At 39.7% G+C, this 13,840-nt stretch overlaps 2 protein-coding genes and 1 long non-coding RNA gene across 6 annotated transcripts in view; 1 reads left to right on the top strand and 2 right to left on the bottom strand.

The window, feature by feature from the left end:
• Nucleotides 1–14: 14 nt before the first annotated feature.
• Nucleotides 15–3,857, bottom strand: ecrg4a (ECRG4 augurin precursor a). The gene is made up of 4 exons (XM_026375765.1): nucleotides 3,710–3,857; nucleotides 1,977–2,024; nucleotides 1,702–1,871; nucleotides 15–580 (listed from the first exon to the last, which is right to left on the bottom strand). The coding sequence occupies exons 1-4, from the start codon at nucleotides 3,777–3,779 to the stop codon at nucleotides 431–433; spliced, it is 438 nt and encodes a 145-aa protein (XP_026231550.1). The 5' UTR covers nucleotides 3,780–3,857; the 3' UTR covers nucleotides 15–430.
• LOC113172749 lies at nucleotides 1,994–11,883 on the top strand. 4 transcript variants are annotated; one of them, XR_003299785.1, is made up of 5 exons: nucleotides 1,994–2,080; nucleotides 6,104–6,196; nucleotides 6,549–6,592; nucleotides 8,293–8,377; nucleotides 11,777–11,883. It is a non-coding gene; the product is annotated as an uncharacterized LOC113172749 (long non-coding RNA). The 4 variants fall into 4 exon arrangements; XR_004463549.1 differs by having other exon boundaries at nucleotides 6,549–8,377; XR_004463550.1 differs by having other exon boundaries at nucleotides 6,104–6,592.
• nck2a (NCK adaptor protein 2a) overlaps nucleotides 9,064–13,840 on the bottom strand; it is a 30,649-nt gene continuing 25,872 nt past the window's right edge. The window contains exons 3-4 of the mRNA XM_026375764.1: nucleotides 11,783–12,558; nucleotides 9,064–11,028 (exon numbers count right to left, since the gene is read on the bottom strand). Of these exons, the coding sequence (XP_026231549.1) occupies nucleotides 10,834–11,028; nucleotides 11,783–12,558 (971 nt within the window). The 3' untranslated portion in view covers nucleotides 9,064–10,833. The remainder of the gene's footprint in view (nucleotides 11,029–11,782; nucleotides 12,559–13,840) is intronic.

Below are 13,840 nucleotides of genomic sequence, written 5' to 3'. Positions count from 1 at the left end.
TGTTATGTAAAAATTTGTTTATTGCAATGATGTGTGGAACAACATTAACTTTTACTCAGAAAGTAACATACAGATAGACAATACATGTCTATGTTGACTGTTAGGAGTCACGGCATACCCATAAAATGTGCTCAGTCTGTTTGACAATAAAAGTCAAGGATTGTGCTTTATTTAGTATATTTGTATGCTATATAACCTGTATTGTAAAAGATGCATAACAGCAACAACATTGTAGGTTATTATTTCTGCTTAACTGTAATACAAATTTAGCCTCCAAATAGGATATTTCAAATATTTTCAACTCATTTCAGGCTTAAATCCAATTAAGTTCCTGGATGTTGACGAATGCATGACAGGTATAGGCCTGACTAGAAAAACTCTTTGACCCTTGACGCAGTGGGTCGTGTTTTCTGTGTGCATGTGCTTGGAATTAATAGTAGTCGTAGTTGACATTAGCTCCATGTCTGTAAGAGCTGGGATAACGTGGGCCAATGGGGGAGTTTTCATCGTAGTGGTGCTGACGTCCTTGGTCACCAGCGCGTGCTTGATCCATCCAGTACGAGAGGTCAGTCTCCAGCCTCTGTTGAGGAAGAACACCACAGCCGTAACTCATTAGCAAACTGCCTAGACAAATCTCAAGTTAAGAAGCAGGCACAGCTGGGGCAAATGCATGCATGAAAGGCAAACATTGAAAAGGCCAGTGCTTTGACAGCTTTGACCTTTTTAAGCAGGAAAATGCCTCATGCATAAGACTGTTAGAGAAATCCTGCAATAACGGCTGAAATGAAAATGCTGTCAGCTGTCACACGTGGTGACAGAGGGGATTCTTTTGTGTACTCTTCTCTGTTTTTTCCAGCTTTTATCTGCCCCGTCATTCCTCGCACTGAATTCTACGTGATAGTCGCTGACCTGGAAGACTCTGTGTGTATGTGTGAGTAAGAGGGATTTCATGTATTGTCATGTATTCAGTTCTACATTTGTATTTATTCTGTCACACAGCAACATTTAGAGGATACATGGTTTTTCTGACCAGACCAAATTTTACTCTATAAGCTATAAATTAAAAAAAAACTCAAGGTACCCCGAGGTGCAATATGTGATTTGATGAAACTGGATTTACAGTGTCCTGGCAGCACAGGCCTGCAAACTCACAGCTGTTATCAGATTGTTATTTATTTGTTATTGTCACATTTACATTTATACATTTATTGCTTTTTCCTAATCCATGGTCAAACATGCACTGCAGTACACTGTGTTTTCACTGATGGAAGGTGGTTACAAGTCAAGTCTTGACTTGACTCAACTTGAAGTGCAACAAAACACACTTCTGACCATAGTGATGCTGAGTGTTGACTTGTCATTGAATTGTCATCACTTTTGTTTTGATACTCTTCCAGTGCTGCCAGATTCTAATTTATGATGCACATTAATGAACAATGCCTTTGTTTATAGCTGGGTGCCACACACTTTAAATCAATGACATAGAAATGTCAAGACTTTATGGAAGTACAATACTATAGTTTTTCCTCAGTTGACCTGGATGAAGTGACAACGAAGAACCGTGTGATGTCAGTGTGATGTGACAGAGAGGGAGAGCAATTAATGCATGTTTTTGTTCTTTGGATCAGTTTTATTTTGCAGAATCTCGGTCATGCTGACGGCTCCGCCGGATAATGACTCCTGGTCATAGCCAGAACTCACCTGCTCATCATACCCCATGTACATAAACTGCATAATCCACTGTTGCACGTCTGGTCTGCTGCGATCCCAAATGTTCCTCTTGGTTCTGCGGAGCTTTGCCAGGAACTCTTGAGCCTTGGAAGGTTGAATGGCAACAGACAACTTGGAGGAGCCAGTACCTGCTCCTGCCACTGGGTGGAAGCACAATAGAGGCAAAAGAATGACGGTAGAATTGAATACACTTTTTCTGGAGTTGATCATTTTGTTGGTCGTGAGAATACTTTGATGAGCATTACCATCTCTTTTTCTTAAGATCTTGTGTAAGCTGCTGTCACTGGATACATCTGTAAAGGAGTCAAACAGAACTAATGAGCTGCAATTTGCCCCAATTTACATTCAGGTAAGAGACTTGATTAATAAATAGAACACAGTTGAATCAGCTGCCATTCATTTGTTCAATATATTTGGTTTTATTAGTTATTTGCTTGGTAGATTTGAGCAGAATACACCTAAAGTTAATGTACAAATGTCCAGTTATTATAACCAGTTATTCTGATTACGCTGCAGCAGATCTAAAGAGAGTATCAGCAGTCCAATTTGCAAGTAAATATATTACCTAGAGTTTCTAGAACAGCAGGGCAGAGCTGTAGCAACTGCTGTACTTCACAAGAACAGCAGGATGAAGGCTGTGGTGAACGCTAATGTCAACTAAGTGGGCAATGATCAATTGGCTCGTACCTTGCTGCACACAGCCAGTTCAGTACGATGACCTTTTGCAACACTTGTAGTTGACTGAATTAACTGTTGAGGTGCACTCTGTCTTACCATGATCATTAAACATTTTCACAGTGCAGCTAGAAGTGGAAAAGGGTGAAAATTGCCTGCATGTGTTTGTCTCCAGGTTGTGTTGCAAATGAGCTATGGACTCATTTCCCACAGAATGTTTCTCATTACTGTTGCTGTCTGTCCACAACTTGCACTGTATGAGTCATGCTTTCCATAGCTTATTCATCCAGTGTTAATTAGAAATGAGTGAACCTCTTAACATCTTTAATAGTGCATTAATCAGCTCACTGTGCATTTAGATGGATCTCTTTCTGGATTTACCTTATCCAAATGCACCTTGGACAAAGCAAAGGACACGACCAGCCAATCAAACTGGGCATTTGAAATAAAACTACAAACTAGTGTCGAATGGATTTTAATAACATTTAACACACAAGTATGCTGATATTATTATTTGGCTCATAACCACCTGCACCTAAAATCAGCTTTGACACCTAACTTTGGTTCTAGGTGCTTAGGTTAACAAGTACTGAGGACATCTTAATGAAATGATCTTTTAAGCTGAATGTATCAGGGGAGTTATTGTCAACACTGGTTTGTACCTCCTTTTGTACCGTATGACTCAAAATAACACAATGAAGTGCAACTCTTAGCAGACCAAGAAGTTAGCACAGAGCAGAATCATGCTTTTTTTATAATTAACCTTCCTTTCCTCAGCTAGGAACCATCTGAATGTTATGCTATTTAAAAACACACAGCTTATTCCTCACTTTACTTCCAAATTTTATTATTATGATTTAATTTGTAAAGATGCAGGGAAGTAAAATTTTACTGATTGTTGTTGCTGTAAATTGTTGCTTTTTTCTTTAAACATTAGATTTTCATTAAGCATGTGTCAAGTTAATGCAGTTCAGGCTTTTTGCATGACGTGGAATTGTGTCTATACATCTGCATTGTGTGCATGTGTGTCTGTGATCTTACTTCCGAAGGAAAGACGATTGTGCAAAAAATTTGAAAGAGGCTTTTTGCAAACATTTTCTAAAAGATATTCCACAAACTCTCACACTGACATGCAGCAATTCATCTTTTTAACTGCTAGTACTTTTATAGATGATACGGCTGCAAAAATCTAAATACATACGAAGTCAGGTGGTGAAAGACAGAGTTCATATGGAGAATAAATGTGGCATTTTAAAAGTAAAAAACAAGAAAAGCCAAAGAAAAATATCGAGATTAAACTCACCTCTAAGCGCCAATACTGTCAACAATGCAGCCAGCCCTATTAACCTCAAATAGAGCTGCTGCGATGCCATCTTGTACACACTCGTTCTTTACAGAGCTTTAGAGAGCTGCTTAAAGACTGTCTATAAACCCCTGAACAAACAGAGGGAAGAGTGGGCGGCCAGTGGAAACTGGCCTATGGTGGAGGAATGTGGTTAACTTCCCTGCCTACAGAGACAGCACTGCATCTGGAAGCTTTTCCACCCTAGAATGAATTTTTATATGTATCCCAAATACTTTTCCGTCTCGTACATATACAATACAATACTCATACAATGAAAATGAAGGAAAAAGCAGAGCTGTGCTGTGTCTGAAGTTTGTCAGGCCGGGTAATTGTGTGAATTGATATATAGGATTTCAAAACGTTGGCGTTCGCTGAAGCAGTTGCAGCAGATGAAACGGATTGAAATGTGTTTTCGGTTAACAAGAAATGTGACTTCACTGAAGCACTCATCTGCTAACCAAGTGTGCAAACATTTCAAATCCTTTTGGGATTTCATGCTCAGTAATGGCGTCTCAGTAATATTTACTAGAGCAGCTTTTCTTGACACATCAGTGGAAAACGAAATTACCACTGTTGATGTCACTCAGCCTACTGACTGTAGAGACAGTGAGTCCTGAATGTAAAATATGCTTAGATCAGAGAACTAATACAGTGAGAAAATATGTGATGATGCAGATGCTGTTATTCCATCTTGATTCACCGGTGCTCAGAGTCTTTTCTGTTAGCTAAACTTTTTCTAACCGTGGAACTGGGCTGTTGCAAACTAAACTTCTCTAATGATGTTTGTCTCTACTGCATGTTTCCTGCAAAGATGACACATTTTCACTTGAATGAAAAGCACAGAGTTCGCTTGTTTGTCAGTCAGCGATTCTCTGCAGAACAGCTGAAGCATACAGAGGTTTACTTCAGAGATTCCTTGTCAACTGGGCTTGAACTTGTAATGTGATGAATGTGCAGTATTTGTGTGTCAGAGAGTGAAAGCTACAGTTTCTCGGTGTCTCATAGGTAGAGCTGGAACGCAGGAAACCAGAATCTGGCAGATGATTGCCCTGTTTTTGCGAGGGATTTTGGAAAAAAGTGGGAGTGAGTGAAAAAACACGAGGAAAAGAGTGAGGATGAATACATTTTCTTTAATTTCATCATTCAGCATCTGCCAAACGTGTCCATACACCCTGCAAGCTGCCAGCTGTGTGGAAGCTCTCACACTCAAAGGGGATTCAGCTGCACACTGAGAAAGGGGGGGGGGGGAAAGAGAGATTCTGCTTCTTTTTTTTTTTTGAATGGAATTGAAATGAACCGTCTGAGTTGTAAATGCTGTGTTGTAAAAGCCAGTGAAAGGAAGAAGCCTGCGTTCTCCTGTGCAGACTTGTCTATAGATATGATTCCTCCAACAACGAGCAGGCTGACTTGTGCATACTGCGAGTTGTATCAAGGGCTCCCTGTCCTCAGGCGCATATTTCCACTGAAGATGGAAAACACCGATACAGACGTACTAGTATGTGGATTTTTGGCTACAGATGTTATGAATTTGAGCTTCAAAAACCCTTTGCTTGAAAGCCTAAAACTATATTGAGGAAGTAAATACACTTTCTGTCATTTTTACTAAGAGTGGAGGATGAGAGAGACAAAGAATTTATAGCCGCTAACGTTAATCGGACATGTAGGTTTGATTTGCCCATTTGAACTTAACACACACTTAGCTAGTGTTGTGATATGTGGATACAACAACTCGGACTCATTTCAAATCCTGCAATCTGTCTGCATCAGAGCATTCCTGCACAAACATAAAGCAGGAATCCTCTCTCTAATCCTGTGCTCAGAATTAGGAATTTGAATCAATCATCATAAGATAAGTAAACACCGTTTTCTCTTGTTGTTCCTTTACCTCCGTCCTTCTATTTGTCTTGGCCTCTCTCTTCCTTCGCACCTCTTGTTGCGCTTGACTTGACAATGTGTGCATTGTGACCCAAGACAGGTTTATTTTAGTGACAGTGACGTGGAAATCCATGAAGGGATTTTATTGACTATAAGATTTGCACATGTGCTTTTTTCTGTTTAAATATTCCATCATGTTTAAATTGGTGTTTTGTTGTTTTTTCTTTCTCCAAAAACACATTTAAGCAGAAATAAAGTGTGAGCAAATGAAATGTTTTGAGTGTGAATCTATGTGCCATGTAAGTGCCACGACATCTGCAAACACAGATGTGTTTAGGTGCACAGACAATGTTGTACTCACACCAGCATCACCAGACAATGTAGTGCTGACATGTAATATGTGTGTGTGTGTAAAAGAGAAAAAAGGTGTTTTATGTGCTAATAATCGTCTCTTCTCCTCTTGTCTTACCTGATCAGCAGCAAATAAGATTGGTGGTCCTGTGCCTCGTCGTTCTCTGTCAGACTAATCTGACAATGATAGCTGCATCGAGATTTGAAGGAGATTACAAGGTGAACGTGTTTGTTTTTCCACACTTTGCCTCTTCGCTCCTGCCTTTCAGGGCACGCCAGAGCCTCTTTCACACCTTTCACACCCGTTTGCTTTGTAAAGAGGAATGCAGTGTCACATTCTCGAATTCCTTTCTTTTTCCTCTTAATTACACATCATATACATACAGGTAAAATAAAATGAAAGGTCACATCTGAATCCAGCTGCAGGCCCTTCTCTCACATTAATGATAAAGAATCGCTCATTATTTCACCTCAATATATATTTAACAGTGTTGTTGTCACTGACATCAAGAGCTCAGTGTGAGATGTTTGGCCTTGAGCTGCTTGGACTAATATGGATTTTGTTTTCAAGGTTAAAGGAGAGAGGAAGACAGAGGGAAGTGTGAAAAGATGAGTGTAAGTGGATAAAAATAAGCACATACCAGACATTTTTCACACCTTGTGTGTTTAACCAGTAAAGCCTCATTGAGTCTCTAAGATTAATTAAGCGCCTCAGTCTTACTGACATTGAATTGTCAGTTTTAATTCTAGGGTACTTTCCAGTCAGTGACTGGAACCACAGACGACACCAGGTACTGGATTTGTACCCTGGTAATGCTCTGCCAGTGCTTTAAGGCACCTGTCTTCAGTGTCTCTTTGTTGTTGGGGTGTTTCGCTTTGTGTGTCTAGAAAAGTGCAGAAAATCTCCAGCCTAATACAACAAGGAGGAAAGAATAGGGATTAGTGAAAATATGCTACATATAAATATAAAAGGACAAAAAGCAAAATATATAAGTCTTTATTATAAAAGCCTTTCTGTCAGAATGAGGTGCTGGTATGATAAATGTGAATATGTGATCTTTTAGAGAAAGAGAGGAACCATTATGCTGTCAGCGCTGACCAGCAGCAGCAGTTAGTGTTGCTTTATGTAAAAAGGATTCACTTAGTGTATCTGTGTTTCACATGGACATTAATATGATTTAACGGGTCTCTGGTGATTTGTTATTTATTATTTCTCTGCTGCCTTTTCAAAGCAGCGGGTGCGAGTCTGCTGCTCGATTGTGTGTCAGCACTACAGTATAATGGAGAGTATTCTTCCGCAATGAAAGAAGAAGCTCTGTCGTGGTAGATGAAGAGAGGTGAAGGTGTAAGAAGGAACAGAGCATGAGTAACATGAATATAGTAAATCAAAAAGTGTAGTAGTGTTCAACTGGCTGTATGTTTACCTGGCTGGATTTTAGTATTAACTCTACCAGTAAATGATATTTGTGCCTTAAGCACAGTTGTGGCTCGCCTGCTTTGGTTTTCTGTTGTCATTTGATGTTTGTATTAATAATATAAACATCTCCAAGTCTGCAAAACAGTCATTTACTATCCGGGTGTCTGGTGGAAACACCACCTTCACATCTCCTCTTTGAAAGGACCTTCTTCACAATCTTACTGAGATCAGGTTTAGATAGCATGTTGGGCTGCTTTTGTTTTTATTTGATAGACATGATAAAATAACAATTTTGAGGGAAGTTAAGTGAAGTATGATGAAAGCAACCCATTAGCTTTGCTTAGCTTAGCACAAAGTCTGCAAACAGAAAAACAGTTCTGCTCGGTTTGGTCCAGCAGTGACAAATTCTGCCTAACTGTCCTTCTAAATTACTGCATCGTTTCTTCATTGTCTTTACAAAAGCCAAAATATAGAAGCAATAAAATTTGGTTTTCTTTCATAAAACTGCAGTTGTTCACTTTGGATTTTGTGCTAATTTAACAAAAAATACACAGTGCACACTTAAGATATTTAGATGAGATGATTTCTTAGCTTTTTCATCTTGTTTAGTCATTTTGCTTCAGCTACATATTTAACATTTTCTTTAATTATATAGCAGCTGACAGTAAATGAGAATAACCATATTTTAGTTTTAGTTTAGAGAGGCTTGGACAAATGACACACAGGTTGCCTAAACCTATTACCTTTCTGCATTTGCTTTTTTTCTGTCCTTTCAGCAGGAAGCACAGTAGGAAAGCCAAAAAGGAAAAAAGGTTAGATAAAATTCTCCTTTAATGAATTTTAATTCACTTAAAACCAACTGATGCTGTGTTTTCTTTTATCTCAATGTGTCCTGCAGGATGATAAAGTGGAGTTTGTGAGGTGACGATGCAAGAAGCCCAATACTGCCATCATGTGGACCCCTAACGGCGCTGCAGCACATGGTTTGACAGTTTTCAAAATATATTTTATATAAATATAAAACATTGTCACACTCATAGGCAGCAAACTTTAAATTTTCTAAATACAAGTCAGTTTGTCAGTAAAAACACAGATTTTTTTTTTCTTTGTACTTTTTTCAGATAGATAATGGCCCAACTACAACAACCTAATGATGTGCATAAAAAAGACCCCATGGGTAATAACTTGCTAACTATTTCTGCAGTAAAATTACTAATTATATATCTACAGCATTTAAATAATGTGCTTGTTATTCAGGCCTTTTCTACTGCATATATCAGATCATTGAGAACCTACTTAAATCTATCTACAAGCTTTGGTGCAATTATCGTTTTGTATTTTTCATTTAATTACATTTTAAGGCCTACATCAGTTTTAATCCTATAAATCTATAAACAGCAATAGAAAACAGCATCTTTTGCCTATTTATAGTAATATTTAGTGACAGTACTGTGTTTGCTTTGGGTCGACCAACAACAGACTTGGCAGCTGCGTGTACAGTAGCTCAGGTGTCGGCCATTAAATGTAGTGTTCTACTGCAGCATCATCCTTACAATAAGAAAACATATTTAGCTTGAAGAGTTAATCATCACAGTGCTCAATCTCCCATTAAACAATAGTAAACATGACAACCCATCAAATACACATTTTACCACGTATTTGTAGAATTCTTCAAAAATTTTTATTGAACAAAAGTATTTCAATTCTCATCATGTTGTCGGTGATACAGTACCATAGTTAGATCTGATTCATATATGCACCTCATCTTATTTTGAATATATACATACAGTGAAGACAAGAATTAAATAACAATGTTCAATAACATTCAGATATATAATATAAAAGCTGAGGACCCCATGATCAACAACACTTCCATTGGTAAACAAATGCACATCGCGAAAAGTAAAGAAACGAGAAAAATGTTTGGTAGGACTAGATTTTGTTTCCCATTATAAACCAGACAGAACATATTTGGTTTCTGGACAGTGAAAGTTGACGGTTCTTAAAAATTGACCATTCATTAAGCTGCACCCCCTCATGAATGTTAAAGGCGGTAGAATAACCACTTTGATTTCCTAAATTCTTTAACTTTAAATGCCGCTGCGGCTTGAGACATCAGCCATGCTAATTACGGTTGCTAAGCTATGATTGGACAAGCACTGTTGGAGGGAGGGAGGGGTTTAATTGACAGTCTATCTATGAATGGCAATTTGTATACGCGTAGAGCTAAGGTCCTTTCTTAATTTGTTAAAGTCAATCCATCTTTTATGTATAATTTTTTAAAATATTTTTAAATCACAAGATTCACAAAGATTTAATTATCTTTGACAAATACTACCATCACAAGAGTTATTTCTTTTATAACTGCATTCATTCGCAGGAGCTGGAAAATTCAATTCAATTTCATCAAAGAAGATTAAGCATTTACTCAAAATTGTTACCGAAAACGTTTATTATTCTTCAGTCGGTATCTTCGTGTAGCTACAGACACACACTGGAGAACATGTGCAGTGTGAGAAGTTATAAATCATGAGCACAGAGCTAAGAATGAATGCCAAGTATGGTGAGTGCAGTGCAGACCTGGAGCCAGTAGTATGGGTACAGGGTGGCACATTTGGTTACATTGATAAACATTCAAACTCTACAGGAATTCAGACTTCTCCCCTATTGCATTAACACTCCACTGATGCTGCTTAGAAATATTACAGGAAGTATCGAGTCCAGGTTTTCATTTACACCAATAATAATGACTGTGTCTGTGGAGAAAGAAACAAGGTGGAACTTGAAAGAGTGAGAGAAGACGAGTTCAAATGGGGAGAGAAATAATGTAGAGAAACGAGGAGAAAAAGGCAAGAGAGCGATTCTGGTCACTTAGTGAAGTCACTGTATGAAAAAGTAATGATTACATTTAAATTACCTTTGAAAACAAACAAACCATTAACTCAAGAACAAGCGTTTGTTTTAAAAAATAAAACGAAGAAATTAAAACAGTGGCCAGTAATTTGACATAACACCAGAGTCAGTTTGAGTTATTGTTAAATGTCTGACCTTCTGTGTGGATTAAGAGCAATGGTGTAACCTACAATGTGCGTGGTAGTAAATGGACATTACGTATGACATCAGAGCGAGAGCTCAACCCGGCAAGGCCTCAGGCGTTCTGTTAGCAGCAGGTGTGGCCACTGCACATCCAAAATGAGAGGCTTAAGATGCACCGTGCTGAGCGTGAGCTGACGTAGTGCACAGTCTTGGGGTTAACTGCTCGGCTATAGAGCTGGGGCTCTGGATGCGGGACAGATGCCACAGCAACGAGGGTCCAGAGCTAAGGCTTGAGTTAAGACAGTTAGGGAGTGGCATTAGTATTCTGTATGTATAGTGTGCATGAGAGAGTGTCTGCATGTGTATATGTGTCAGATCCAGTGTAGATGTGAGGACGTGTGAATCACTGCAGCGATTTGACCAGGTACAGCTTGTCTCCGTGTTCGCTGGTGAAGATGGGGGCTTTCTTGTAGTGCTCCACTAGTTCATCCATGGAGTTGAACTTGCGCTGGCCGATACAGTACACTCCATCTGACAGCTGCACTTTAAAGTGCTTATTTTTTCCTGCTGCCTTCAGAGACACTGAGAAATCACTGGGCTGAAAGTAAAGAAAGAGTTGTTGATATGGTTAGAAACCAGACTATCAGAAAAGCAACACAATGACATGTAAAACCAGAATGCTCTTAGCCAGCAGATGGCGCTATGTTATCACATTTGAAATCCGACATTTGTTTTATTTGAAGCTGCAGCTTTGTTGTATGTTGTTAATTCTGAATGCTAGTTTTATCTGATGTCACACTATGTTTCTTTGTGAATTTCAGATCAGTGCAGTTGTCTACACATGTACTAAATTGTCCTTATTACGTGTTTTCTTAGTTGTAATTCATCTATCAGCAACAGATTCTCATTCTTGCTCCAGTTAAGATTTCAGCTTGTTTCCCGTTTCCACTGTTTCCAAAGCTCTACTCAGAATCCGAATTACATCAGAATTGATGTATTACATTTCTGTTTCATCAGTGGGGAATTTCAATCGGTGCAGCTCATGTCCTGTTGAGATATACACCTGAATAATTGTGATCGTTTAAATGTTGCCCTTATTGTTTGGTCCTATCAGTTAAATAATATTGAAATAATGTCGTAATATTCCTTTAGGCACAGCATTGCAAGTTATAAAACACATTTTCTATCTAAATTCTTAATTTCTAAATCTTATTAATTGCAGAGGCTAACGTATATTTTTGACTTTGTAAATATATTTTCACTTCTGCTTTCTGCTAGAATGCATTACATCTTTATTTTTTCTCACGGCATCTCTAATGCAATTCTGTCATGACTTCACCCTGCAGACTCACCGATGACTCGCTGTCTCGTATGAGGAAGTCGCCCTCCTCTCCTCTTTCGTTGAGTATACACTCGGCCTGGTGTCTGGTGATGTTGCCATAGTACCAGTCCCTCCCAGCAAACTTCCCTGATCGTGCCGGTGCCACCAAGCGGTTCTGTGGGAAACTCGGCGTAGAGGTGTGCAGGCCGGGCCGTTCATCAAGCACCATCACATAGTTTTTAGGTACCAGTCCCACCATACCACGTGAGTTCTTACACCTCCACCACTCCGGGTCATTCTCAGGCTTCTCCACCACCTCCATGACCTCTCCTTTCTCAAAGTTCAGCTCCTCCTCTGTCACAGAGCTGAAGGGGTAGAGTGTTTGAACAAGGTGGAGCACTGCACCATGGCCGCCTGCACGCCCATTGGCCAACAAAGTCCCTTGGGAGCCTCCGTGGTAGCCCCGTGAAGTATCCCCCTCTCCTCTGTCATCTGCTCCTCCAAGGTCCTCCTGGACATAATTGGATGGAAACCAGCCCACGCGGCCCGCCTGGCTGCCACGCCACCAGCCGTCGCTACATTTCTCCATCACGATGACCTTGGATCCCTTGACCAGGGTCAGCTCGTCTTCCCTCTCTGCCGTGTAGGCAAATTTGACCACAGCAGGAATGTTGAGGTCATAGATTCTCTCAGCAGCTCCTCCTCCCACTCCTCCACTGCCGCTTCCATTGGATGGGTACTCTGTGTCTGAACTCGGCGTTGGTGAAGCATCACGGGCGCTTGTCTTCCTCTTGGTTTTTCCCAAACCTGCAGCATGAACAGAAGCAGAAGCAGATCAGTAAAGTCTCTCCTTTAAATTAATTAACACTGCAACAGGCTGCAACAACCTTGTCGCCTTAGGAAGTTATGTCCCGTGTGTTTGACGTTTTATTCATGTTGCAAATACAGAATAAATTGGCGCTTATTTAAAGTTGTGTTTGTGTCCATTAACATTTATCTGGGCTTCCAGCTACTAAATGTTCCTCTGTGTGTTCACCATATGCATGTCACATAGAGCATGTTTATCAAAGCTTTTTGTTTAAAACAGCTGCCCCACACAACAAGGGACCTCTTCCTCATAGAAGTAGTCCTTTAATCTGCCGTTAATACATAAATATTGATTATAGCAGCTTTAAGCTTTAAATATACTGTATAAACAAAACACTGCTTAATTGTGGCATTAGAGCAGTAAGAAGCAGTCAAGACGGAAAGCAGGATTTGGAAAGCAGGATTTAGAAAGCAGGAAAAGGCCTGAGCTCCACAGGGAGATGAAGCAGTTGAGGTCAGAAGGAAACTAATTGAGGCTTCAAGTTGCACTCCTGGGGTCTGACAAGAAAAAAAGGGTCCTACTTTAAAAGTGAAGCATACAGAATATTCTATGAGAAACCTCAGTGGTGAGTGACTGTGATTCGTCCTGATAACTAAATGAACACAGGTCTGTTTTAAATAGCAGGGTCACTGTGCTAACACACCTCACAGTTCGGTATATACGGGAAAGTCAATGTTGACCCTTGTTTATGCCATTAAGAGATGTAGTGATCCTGACCCAACAGTTCTGCTGTGGCATCTCTCTATAATGGGAAATACGGCTATATAGTTGAGGGCAAAGGGATGTCTTAGAAGGAAGTTTGGAGGACGTTTTATTGTGACATGATCACCCAGGGTTGTTTTTCCTGGGAGAATATCTAATGTACACTGGAGAAGAAAAAGAGTTTACAACATAACTTACACAGTCAGGCTGTTGTGCATCGTGTACGACACTTTAATGGTTACATTCAGACTTGTTTGAGTGATCAGATGCAACTCTATGCTGAAAGGTAAATATTGAGACTCGTAAAGGACTGCCACAATGTGCAAGTGTTAGTATGAAGGCAGCCAAAGCCAGAGGTCAAGTATTCTTTAGTCGTGTATTATGATGTTTTACCTGATCCAAATCTTACCCCAAGCATAAGCAGTTATCTACTGACCACTCCCTCAGTCCATAGACAGCCTCCCTGTTCCACCTCCAAGTTCTCATCACACATGTTGTTTGCAGAAAATGAATCAGTGA

This window comes from Anabas testudineus, chromosome 21 (assembly GCF_900324465.2).
Source record: "Anabas testudineus chromosome 21, fAnaTes1.2, whole genome shotgun sequence".
In the NCBI taxonomy this organism is placed as follows: domain Eukaryota; kingdom Metazoa; phylum Chordata; class Actinopteri; order Anabantiformes; family Anabantidae; genus Anabas; species Anabas testudineus.
This window is presented reverse-complemented; position numbering and strand designations above follow the sequence as displayed.

What these genes read in the sequence shown, in the direction of transcription:
- ecrg4a (XM_026375765.1), bottom strand. Translation starts at nt 3,779, where the DNA reads ATGGCATCGCAGCAGCTCTATTTGAGGTTAATAGGGCTGGCTGCATTG. An exon ending in GACAGTATTGGCGCTTAGAG is followed by an intron (nt 2,025 to 3,709) that starts GTGAGTTTAATC and finishes ACTCCTTTACAG; the next exon opens with ATGTATCCAGTGACAGCAGC. An exon ending in GATCTTAAGAAAAAGAGATG is followed by an intron (nt 1,872 to 1,976) that starts GTAATGCTCATC and finishes GCTTCCACCCAG; the next exon opens with TGGCAGGAGCAGGTACTGGC.